Source organism: Nicotiana attenuata, chromosome 2, assembly GCF_001879085.1.
Source record: "Nicotiana attenuata strain UT chromosome 2, NIATTr2, whole genome shotgun sequence".
Classification (NCBI taxonomy): Eukaryota; Viridiplantae; Streptophyta; class Magnoliopsida; order Solanales; family Solanaceae; genus Nicotiana; species Nicotiana attenuata.
In genome coordinates this window covers 27,572,395-27,584,525 of record NC_031990.1, presented here as the reverse complement: position 1 = coordinate 27,584,525, position 12,131 = coordinate 27,572,395, and the positions used below count along the sequence as shown (strand labels likewise).

At 34.1% G+C, this 12,131-nt stretch overlaps 1 protein-coding gene across 2 annotated transcripts; it reads right to left on the bottom strand.

The window, feature by feature from the left end:
• Positions 429-6,405, bottom strand: LOC109205968 (homeobox protein knotted-1-like LET6). 2 transcript variants are annotated; one of them, XM_019368744.1, is made up of 4 exons: positions 5,317-6,405; positions 4,814-5,060; positions 1,431-1,675; positions 429-846 (listed from the first exon to the last, which is right to left on the bottom strand). In XM_019368744.1, exons 1-4 carry the CDS (start codon positions 5,650-5,652, stop codon positions 643-645), a joined length of 1,032 nt encoding a protein of 343 aa, XP_019224289.1. In that variant the 5' UTR covers positions 5,653-6,405; the 3' UTR covers positions 429-642. The 2 variants fall into 2 exon arrangements, with proteins under 2 accessions (XP_019224289.1, XP_019224282.1); XM_019368737.1 differs by having other exon boundaries at positions 1,431-1,681; positions 5,317-6,403.

The window sequence follows — 12,131 nt, the reverse complement described above, 5'->3', positions numbered from 1 at the left end:
CACAAAACCAGCTCCCCTAAAATATTATTATTATATTTTTTAAAAATTGCTCCAAAGTTTTGTATTTTATAAAATAGTCCAAACTTCTCGATATAGTGTATGATGTAGTTCATTATAAAAATAATAATCTAGTACCAAATTTATTTATGTTCATGACTATGGTTTGCGATAATATAATGAATTTTATTAATGAAGGTACTATAGGGTATTTGTAAAAGTTTTTAGAACTTGTGAGTAAAATCATGTTTCATGTTTTTCAGAAGAAAAAAAAATAGATGTTTAGAAAACTGATGTCCGAACTTCCTCCAAATCCAATTTTTCAAACCAAACTTCCTCCAAATCCAATTTTTCAAAATAAATTTGAGAATCTATGACCAAACGCTAGCTAATAACCAAATACCCAGACTTTTAAAATTGACATTAGAACATATAACAAACTACTAGTAAATATAATTTCATAGAGTTAACCACAACAGAAATAGGTCGAACAAGAAGTACTTATGGTCTTAGCCATGAAATTACAATAACATATGCATACGAGTAATATGCAGAACATTCTTGATAATACATCTAACACTACACATATTGAAGATTGAAGAATCACTCTAATTTTCATAAGCTGGAATTATCCATCTCCAGAATTTAGAGGAGAGTTGGTGTAATATCCATTGGGAAAGGGTTACCAAGAACATTGTCCATATAGTAATGTGGATGAGCAGCATCCATTACCACAAACTGCATATCCTCTGAAGGTTTCCAGTGCCTTTTTCTTTGGTTGATAAACCAGTTGTTTATTTGCTTCTGGTCCAATCCTGTAGATTCAGCAAGTGCTAGCTTCTGGGATTCCTGTTAATATATATCACACGGAAAAAAAAGGTAAATCGATCATATGAGAATTTCTCTGGAAAATGTACATTTCTTTTATTAATTTAACTAATATACACTGATACTGAAAAATAATTATACTATTAGAAATCAGTTATATAAAGCAGGCTATTAATTGCATTTCTTTTATGTTACTACTAGATTAGGATTAGAATAAACACTTGCCTACACTATTGTTATTAAGTCATCTTAACCTGACAATCTAAGAAAACTATATATTCACCGTCATTATTGACAATGCAACAACAAACAACAAACCCAGTATAATCCCACAGGTGGGGTCTGGTCCAATGCACAAAAGTTAAATTCTTCACTTATATGTCATCCACCACACTCCTGGCTTGTCTTATAAGGCAAAGGCAAAATTAGGGAGTACTAATTACAATGAAATGACTCTAATATAGCAGAATTGCTATTAATGTAATGGTTGATATATGTAATAACGGATTAATAGAAGCATATTTCATACATTAATAGGAAATTCATGATATAAAGGCCAAGAAGTTAAATCATTGGAGCGGGCGTTGAGGGTTATAGGGCAATACCGATGGATATGGCCATTTGTAATGTCTGGTCCACCAGTCCAGCAGTTGTTGCCTTGCTTCCTTAGGCAGCTTGCCCTTCTTCCTCTTCTTCATGAACTCCTGCTTAAGGCTACCCAAGTAACCACTGTATTTGCGCAGTAATTGACCTTTCAGTTCTTGATCTTCAGCCTGAGGGTCGATGAAACCGTTATTCACATCTACCTCCTCTTCAGACGATCCATTTCTATCGATTGCCTCACCCAGAGCTGCAACTGTAAGACATCAGCATAAGCATCAGCCAGACAAATAAAATGAGTTTAGGCTTAATTGGGAACATAATGGCAAGTATCACTAGATATTAAGATACATTACTGTGAATAAATTTCTCCAGGATTCATATATTCAGAGCTAAAATCAAATACAGAAGGGCATATTTAACAGTAAGTCAACTGATAAATACCGAGAAGTAAACAGGCAAATAAAAAAAGCAAAAACACATGATACGTTATCAATGTACATGCGCAAGAAGATCAAGCAGTCAATAGTACCATCTACATCAGCATAAGAAAGAAAGATATCGTCTCTAGCTGAAGTGAATTTTGAACATCCAAGGACAAAATCATACTTTCGCAAAGCGCAATAAAGTGCAAAGTAGTAATTTTCTTGTTTTAATGCAAAATAGGCTCCCTCATCTCAACGAATGAATAGGAAACCACAATTAACAGATATGTATTTGCTAACAAATTTACGTATGAGTACGGCTAAAGTTTCTCAGACACTTTTCTGCTTTAATTAGGGGAAGTCCTCAAAGGTTTGGCAGGATAGAGTTGCCAAATACTAGACTGACATAAATCTTTTAGTTATGTACAAACAAATTCTTAATCATTTGCTCTTAGTGTTTGCATTTGAATATCTCTTTCAGTACTTTCCAACATTAGAGTAGCAAAAGTATGCTACAGTAACACAATAAAACAAAGAATTCCTGATTCACCAAATCTGTGCAAGGAACAAAATTTCAGAAGCTTATAAACTTTGACAAACTCAACTTAGTTACAATAAACTAGAGAACGATTGTATTATTAATCATCAACCAACTAACTAGGTTCTACGTTTGTCGACCAAATCTATAACATACAACTTTGACTGAATAAGAAACCACTTGTCAACTAGCATATGAACAATAATTCGACAAGATCATAATAAGCAGTCAGTGTTCACTAAGATGATTTCTTTTCTTTAGGGAATAAATTCGATCAGATATTTGCTGGACCAAAAAGAAAACGAAATCAACCAAAAAATATGGACAAATATAAAATCAAACAGGTGTTCCGATGGAAATGCACCAACTTCATTAATTAGGAAACATTAAAATAGTAGCTAAAATCACATTCAAACATTAAAAGTGTAGACAAGCAAAGTGTGGTTTCATTTATCCCATTCCAAGGAAATGGAACATCCAATGATTTACAGCATGAGAAAGAAAAGATTTTTTTATGAAATTCCACGTTACCATATACCCCAATCAAGGCTCCAAATCTAATCAAGAGTCATGTATGGGTCCCTCTAAAAACAAGGTGCATATCTCCATCAGTTGTCATTTATCTCAATATTCTTTTCTGTAGTAACTAAAGACGACATTTAGAGGGACCTGATATCATGTCAAGGTTTGGAACTATTCGTGATGCCTTAATCATTCAGCTCAAGGACTTCCTCACAGCCCATTAATGAAAATTTAGTGCTGGCCAAGAGAATGATCAACAGGAAACATACAGAACTGATGCTTTCTAATTCTAGGTTAAACTAATTAAATTAAAAAGTTTGAATTCAAATGTATACAAACTACTACCAGTAGATGAAAGTTCTTTTCTTTTTCTTTTTTTATAACCGTGGTGTCCGGGTTAGCTTGCGCGCACCTCGACTAATTCCACAGGATAACTGCCACCTCCCACCAGCAACAGGTACGAGGTAACTCTATCCCCAAGGCTTGGATAGATGGGAAGAAATCACCTAGTGTTTATCAGAGTTAAACAAAAGACCATGGCATTTAAGCATTTTGTAAATTATGAATCATTTCCAAGACATCCAATTAATGCATGCTTCAGCAAGAAATTACAGAAATTCTATCTTTATGCCTTAAAACAAAATTACTTTAGCAAATATTTAAATTCTATATAGGTTTATTGTCATTCATGTTAGGTTATAAATCAATGCTATAAAATAGAGTTACTTACAATTAGTTTTAAAATGACCTAATGGCATCAATAATTTTCATATTGTTAGTGCATAGAAATTAAACTCTATAAAAAAAATAAAAAATAAAAAGAGTTTCAATATATCCAACAATATAAACAATAATTTTTATATAGTTTTGACACCGTTAAACATCAGAACATCCACATTCATGAAAAGGATAGAGTTTCAATATATCCTAGAGCAAAGGAAATGCCACCAAGACTTGCATTTATATGATTTATTAAAAACTAAACCATAAAAACTGACTTCAAATGCAAGTTTATAGTGGAAAAAAATTTTGCCAAAAGAAACAAATGCAACAATCTGCTTCTAAGAGTGTGAGAGATAAAATTAACTTAATTGATTCCAGATATGAATTGATTAAAAACTAGGGTTAGCATTTCATTAGATCAGGTACAAGCTTTCAATTATTCAGCAAAACTTGAAGATTCTAATGGAACTAACTAGATAAGCACATGATAACAGAAACAATACCTGGGCATGAATAGTGAAAAGAATTTTGATTGGCTGTTCATAAAAGAACTGCAACAAGAAAGTCATATTCCCCAGGGTCATACCAAATAAAGAAATAAGACAAGTTGGTTTCTTCAGCATACACAAACATCACGTTTGAAATAATTAACAAGGGACAAATGTATCTTGCTGTTTATACCTACTCATACTATACAATATTTCCAAACATAAACAGAAGATGAATATGTAGAAGAACAAAATAGGATACATTGAGAGGGAATCAAAACAAAGAGTTATTGTTGCATACATATATATAACAAAGCAACACCTAAGAATGCGGATATATAAAAATGTACTAGTATGTCTTAGTTTCGTATAATTAAACTATACTTCTGATATTTAGAAAAATACCAAAAATAAAAAGATTAGTAGTAAAAGAGAGTGGAAAGTGATTAAAGAATGGGAAAATAATAATTGCATCTGGAATGGAGCTCTTTTATAGTTAATTAAATCCTCATTCCTTGGAAACATGCACATGCAGAGGACATTAATTTTAGAATAACAAACCAACTCAAAGCAGTGAATAAACTCAAAGAAACAGTTAGGATCTGACCAGAACAAATATAACACCTTTTAGTTTTTTTTTTTTTAAAAAGTTTATACAAGACAAAAATAAGGGTTAGGAAAAGAGTCATCACCAGATTCAGAGGAGGAAGCAAGAGTGAGAGCTTTGAACTGGCACTCAATTCTTGAGAGAAAAACCATGGCTTCCTTAAAGGGTTTTGAGAGTTCTTGTTCATATTTTGTCAGCATTTCACAGTAAGCTTCCATGAACTGATCTAGCGCTGGATCTTCACCGACAATGCCGCCACTGTTACGGCCTATCGTTGCTGACGTGGCACATACTTCCTCTAGCCTTGCCACCACTTCTGGCGGAGCTCCTATCTGTAATACAAATATAACTAGGTTATCTTCTCATCAACACTTCAAAAGATATAGAAGTGTGAACAAAGAACATACAGTTACTGTCCTTTTCATACATAAATTTTTTTTCTTCAGGGGTTTTGGGAAACCACACCCTTTACCCTTCTGCTGCTAGAGTGGAAAAAATTAAACAATTTCTCATAAAAAGCTTTAAATTTACAATTCTTGACAAAAATGTTTTCTTTTTTCTTTTATTAATGGGGGGTGTGAATTTCACCTTCTGACAGTTGACATAAGCTGACAAGAGACGAGGGTAGTGAGGATGAGCCATAATCTTTGACTTGATTGAAGTAGAAGAAGAACAGTTTGCGTCTTCGTGAGGATTATTGTTGTTGTTGTCCAAGAAAGGAAGAAACAGAATATTGTTGTGGTTGTTGCCACCAATATTATTGCTGCTTTCTGCATTGTTATTAGTTATAGGTTGAGGAGGAGGCATCATCATCATCATCATAGGAGGAGGACATAGGGCTGCATTTCCATTATTGTTGTTGTTGTTGTCATCTCCATAACCCATTAAACATGAAGTATTTCCACTAGAACCACCTCCCTCCATTTACTCTTTATCTTTTTCTTACTCTGAGTTTCTTATTACTCTCTTGTGATAATTTTGTTCCTTTTGTTTTTGCCTATGAAACCACACAGACACACACGCACACAATGTAATTATCTTTTGTTTTCCCTCTCTTTTTGGGGCTAAAGAGGCAGTGAGTGATCTCCCGAGTTTTATGCTTACTGAAATCAGGCTTTTTACTGGAAATCCTTAATGGAATACATAGTTAGTAATAGTAGTAGTCAGATAAGAAACACTGCCTCTCTCTCTCTCTCCTTCTCAGAAAAAGCAAAGCCTGCAACCCCAACTCAATTTTCCTTTTCTTTTCTTTTCTTTTCCCTCTGCAACTGAAAATAAAAATAGGGTTCTCTTTTTTTTTCTCTCTCTCTATAATCTATCTACTGTGTAACAAGGAAAGGGTAGCTTGTGTATTTTTACAAGCAGAAGAAGAAGAGAATTCCTATGAAAAACATGAAGGTGTTTATGGGTTCGCTTGTTTTTGGGTGCAAAAATTTTACCTTCCCAATGAAAACTCTAACCCCCTTTTCTTGCACTGCCACTGAAACACTGCCATTACTGGCAATATCCCCTCCTAGACTAGATAGAGAAAGAGTGTGTGTGTAAAACAAAGTAGTAGTAGTAGTAACTTAGGCTAAGTAAAAATAAATTTGATTTTTCAGACACAAGAAGGAATGATCAAATCGAGGTGCAGTGCAGTTTCTTCTGTGTTTTTATGTGTTTTTTGTGTCTTTTTTTCCCCTTTTTTTCTTTTGGGGTTTGGGGGGTGGGTGGGAGGGGGGTGAGTTACTTTTTGCTTCTCGTTATTTGGGTTATTTGGAGACTAGGCAGAGTGAATTACCCGTATTGTTGCTATTAAAAGTTGAGAGCTATTTTGTCCGTTCATTTATTATGATTCGTTTTGCTTTCCCTTGATTTTCTTTTGATAACCAGTAAATTGACTTTATTCTAGCTAGTTCAGAATTTAAAAGTAGATTAAGTACAAATTATCATAGTGAATTGATAAAAGAGTAATTGAATAAAGTACAAAGCCCTAGGCCCCTAACTATGATTTAGATAATTAATGACTTATTCATAAATAAATATATATTAAAACATTTCAGTCTCTTCCTATTTTTTTTCCACAGCCGTATCAGTCTTCTTCCAATTTTACTAAACTCTTACATGACATTTTTCAGGTTTATCATAGATTTAATAAGAATATATGTGAATAAGATAATCATAATTTTCTTATGATTAAGGCACCTAGTTATTAAAAATATTAAAGTATCGTTTCCCTGCGATATCTAATTTTAAAGAGATAATTTCAAAGAAAAAAATGCAATCAAATGATTAGCTAAAAAAAAAAGAATTGGAAGATAAACGATTCAAGTAAAACTGGAAGAAGGCTGATACGGCTGCGGAAGAAAAAGGAAATAGGAAGAGAGAGAAAAAAATTAATACATTTATTTATGGACAAGTTATTAATTATCTAAATTATGATTAGGGCTTTGTTTTACTCAGTTAAATATGGAGTAGCTATTAATTTTATCATATGCCATGTGTCCTTAATCTAAGCCGGAATCATGCTTGAATATTGGTAATATGTAATTGAATTTAACTTTCAAAATTCGATAATGTACGAAAAACTTATTAGCTTACCCAAAAAAAATCAAATCATCTTTATTTAATTTGATAAAAATAATAAATTACTTCCTCCGGTCCAAAATAAGTGATTTTTGGTATCTTTTTTGTGGTCCAAAATAAGTGATTTTTTCAGATTTCAAGAATGAATTAATTATTTTTTTTCCTACATTGTCCTTGGAGTAAATAGTGTTGGAATATGTGTTAGGAGTGTTTATGTGAGATATTAAAGGTTAACATGGTCAATTTTATTGCTAATTAATGCTAAAAGGTGGATTTCTTAATCTGTGTGAAAATATCCAAAAAATCACTTATTTTGGATCGAGGGAGTATCTTTTATCCTCACTTGTAGGATTTTACTGGGCTAGTGTTGTTGTTGATATATTATCTTTTATCACGTGTAAAATCCACTATTAAGTTTTTATATTATTAGTGTATTTAACTAACCAACTCCATTAATTAGTCTTTTAGAGGGAGAAAAAAATTATCCTCTAAGAAATAGGTCTAACTTCCTGAACAAATAAAAAGGGAAAAATATCTAACAAGTGTTTGGAATAAAATATTAGGAGAAAGATTTACCCTATTGAGATAGGGAACTATTAACTTTGTTGTCTTTTTCTTCTTCTGGTTTTCATCATCTAAGGCATATGATATTTGATATTTCAGTAAGCTCCAATGACCATATATAATTTCGATTTCCTATTATTGACAAACAGCACACTTCATTCCTAGATATCCTGTTCAGTTTATTTATATTTTTTGGTGCATGCAATGCTATTATTATATTATGGCAGCTTGTGGTTTGTGTATTTCAATCCCCACCAATTTCCATTTTAGTGCAGAAAATGTAACTTGGACACCATGAGGACTTTGCCTCTGATTGTTTTTACTCTCTTTTATGGAAAATGCTACCCACCCCAAAAGAATCTTGAAGCCAATATTTAATTTTTTAGGTTTTCATTCAGTACTCTCCAACCTGTATATCCAACAAAATAACATACAAATAGCCCCCAAAAAAGTAAAAGAAATGACAATAGCAGATAAAGAAAGTGAACGATTGTGTTAACCGAGTGCCTCTCTTTATGTTCATTCTCCATCTTTTCATTTCTCCTCTTCAGCAAATGCCTGGAAAATGTTATTTTTCTTTTTTTTTTTTGTGCACTTTTTAAACCTTAAAAGCATGAACATTACTAAAATAAGAATTAGCGACACAAATTTTGTAGTTAACCAGAATATTTATCCCTAATCCTATTTAATAATGAATTAGTGATAGATTAACAACGAAATCTGTAGCTATATTTTTTTTGTAATAGTGGAATAATTGAAAGGGAAGATATATAGTGATGTTATGCTAGCTGTAAACTTGAAATAGTATGTTTAAAGCTCAATAACTATTCTATGAATTGCACTAAATCAAGGGCATTGCCACTTTTGTGAAGGAGTTCAATTGAATATGATCTTCTATCGAAAAATCACACTAAGAAGATAAGTTAAATTATAGTTTAACAATATTTCTACTTGTTGTTTTCTTAATCAAATCTCTACCTTGAAACACCTGATTGATGGTGCCCTAACTAGTAGTGGTCTATTTGCATAATTAGGCCTAAAACTTGAATTTTCGGAGTGTAACACACGAATACGTTAAAGAATAAATGAGTAGGATTTTAGAAGTAAATTAGTTAACTGCGTGCACAAGTTGAGATTGCCTCAAGAAAAGTTTTTAAACATATAATAAAAACATTTGGTAAATAATATTTACAAATATGTAACCGAGATATTTAAGAATGTGATGATCCGATAGGTCATCTAGAGATTTAATCCTTAATTTTGTGTTTCGAAACCTCAAATAGCTCATTTTGGCCTACATCGATTATGTGCGCAGGCATGCCTTTTTCCAGTGTTGAAACCGGGTCCGGATTTTGGTTCCGGAACTTAGTATAGGTCTATTACTGTATTTATGACTTGTCTACAAAATTTGGTTCAGAACAGAAGTAATTTGACGTGATTCGAACGTCCAATTGTTAAAATAAAAGTTCTTTAGTTTTATTGAAAATTTCATTCATTTGGTGTCCTATTCGTAATTCTAGGTGTTATTTTGGTATTTTGATCACTTGAGCGAGTTCGTATGATGTTTTGGACTTGTGTGCATGTTTGATTTGGAGCCCCGAGGTCTCGAGTGAGTTTCGGATAGGCTACAGACTGTTTCGAACTTAGAATTTCTGGGGTTTTTTTTTTGCTACTGTTGGTTTCTGGTACTTTAATTTCTTCTTCACAAAGACTAGCTGGGACTAGGGGTGAGTTTACCCTACGCGAACTCAAGGCTTTGGACGCGAACACGGAGCTGAACGCGTCCTCACCAACGAGAACGCATAGCTTTGAGAGGCGGGGGCTGGAAAATGTGTTACTCTACACGAACGCGAGCCTAGGCTCACGAACGCGGAGGTGCGGGGGATTAAACCTACGCAAGCGCGTAGGGTACTTCGCGACCGCTCAAGCCAGATAAGCAATGCTCTTCGCGAACGCGTTGGGTTTCTTGCGGTCGCGATGAACACGTGACTCCCAGTGACTTAAATGTTTCAAAATCGGGATTTCACCCATTTTTCATAATCTTTTCATTAGAGCTTGGCCTAGAGGCGATTTGGAGGAGAAATTTCAACACCAATTCTTAGTTTACTATACGTTAATTCATTTTCTTCCATTTCTAACATCACCCATTAAATTTCTAGCCTTAATCTTTGTTCCTCCATGGTAGAAAACTAGGGATTTAGGACGAATTAGGCTTTTTTGCAAATTTGGGATTTAGACCTCAATTTGGGGTCGGATTTTGAAACTAATTACATAATCGGGCTCGGGGGTGAATGGGCAAATGAGTTTTGGTCCGAATCTTAATTTTTGACCAAGCAGGCCCGGGGTTGATTTTTTTTTTTTTTTTGACTTTTTGGGAAAAGTGTGAAAATCCTAACTTTATGCATTGTAATTGATTCCCTTAGCATTATTTGATATTATCGAGTCAATTGTGGTTAAATAGGAGTGGTTTGGAGGCGGATCCTAGAGGAAAGGGCCAGGTAGAGCTCTGAGTTGACTGCAGAGAGGTAAGTGTTGGGTTTAACCTTGATTTGAGTGATTAGGAATCCTTGAACTATGTGCTATTTGAAATTCATGTGTTGCGGCGTATATGCGAGGTGACAAGTGCTTATACGCCGCCGAATTGCTTGTTTTCCTGATTTTTCCGCATTTCCTTAATTATTTCCTTCCATGCCTTAACTATTATGTGCTTTAAATGCTTTCCATGCCTTTATTTGCTACTTGTCAATTATTATTCTCGTGTTAAAATGTTAGATATTCCCATTCTTTTATGACTCGATGTTATTTGCCTTAAATGACTTAATTGTACCCTTAGCTGTCATTTATTGAATTGTCATGTTGTTTAGTATTCATTTTAGCGGAATCTTAATTTGAGACGAGATTCCTTTCTATTTCTGCTTCATGTCCATTACTCGTAGAAAACTCTTTTAAGTTGTTAAATTAAATGCACTTATTGATTTACTCATATTGTACAGTGGGATGGGGTTGCGCACCGCAACTTGTGAAGTAAGGGTGGATTGATATGGTGAAATAAGGGTGAATTTATATTGATTCGGCAGGATCGGATTGCGCGTCACAACAGGTGGAATAAGGGTGGATTGATACGGTAAAATAAAGGTGAATTATGATATTGATTCTCTTATATGGTGGGAGCGGGTTGCGCGGCGCAACATATACTTATTTATTATTGTTAATACTATTACGGTGGAATAAGGGAGGACTGTATGTACAGCGGGATCGGGTTGCATGCAGCAATAGTCTATGTGTTTCTATTTCCTTATCGTGTTGTGTTGGCTTCGGTATTTTCATTCGAGATTCTAAGGATTGGTATATTTGGCATTTACTGGTTTTCCTTCAGAGGTTGAGCTATTTTTCACGTATTAACTTCTTTAATTTGTTACTACATTTTCTTTCCTGCCATTATTTTTATAATGTGTACAGGTTATTTTAAAGTGACTCCTTAGCCTCGTCACCACTTCGTCGAGGTTAGGCTCTGCACTTATAGAGTTCATGGGGTCGGTTGTACTCTTACTACACTCTACACTTCTTGTGCAGATTTTGGAGTCGGTCCTAGCGGCGGCCCGTAGATTGCTCGGGTTGGCGATTGAGTGGAGACTTGAGGTACAACTGCTCGGCGTCCGCAACCCCTAAAGTCCCCTTCTTTCTATTTCTAGCTGCGTACTTTCTCTCAGACAGCTTTACTTTTATTCAAATCTTTATGTGTACTATTCTAATAGCTCGTGCACTTTGACACCAGATCCAGAGTTGTATTAGATATTTCAGTTGATATGGTTTTTCGCACATTATCTCAGATTTATTGTAGTTATTTCAGATTCTTTATCATCACTTAATCTGAACCGTTAAAAATGGATAAATTATTCTAACGGTGAGTTGCCTAACAAGTGAAATATTAGGTGTCATCATGATCCCGAGGGTGGGATTTCCAGATCGTGACAAGGAAAGTGTAACACCGTGCTGAGTTTAAAGTTTATGGATATCGATCAACACATTTACATAAACCTTAAATCTTAAAGTGTGAACATTAAACCCTACTTATCTGAGCAATAAATAATGACAATTTTAAGTCAACCAGAAAACGCTGGAGGAAGTTTATATAATCCATATATATTATGTACACATGTTTAAGGAGCGGCGCCTAATATGGTGTTTGGTTCGTTATTTGTGTAGTTGTATTATAATTGAAAAAAACTACTCGAATAGTGTTTTCTAATTTTTGCAAAGATGTGGGGGGGGGG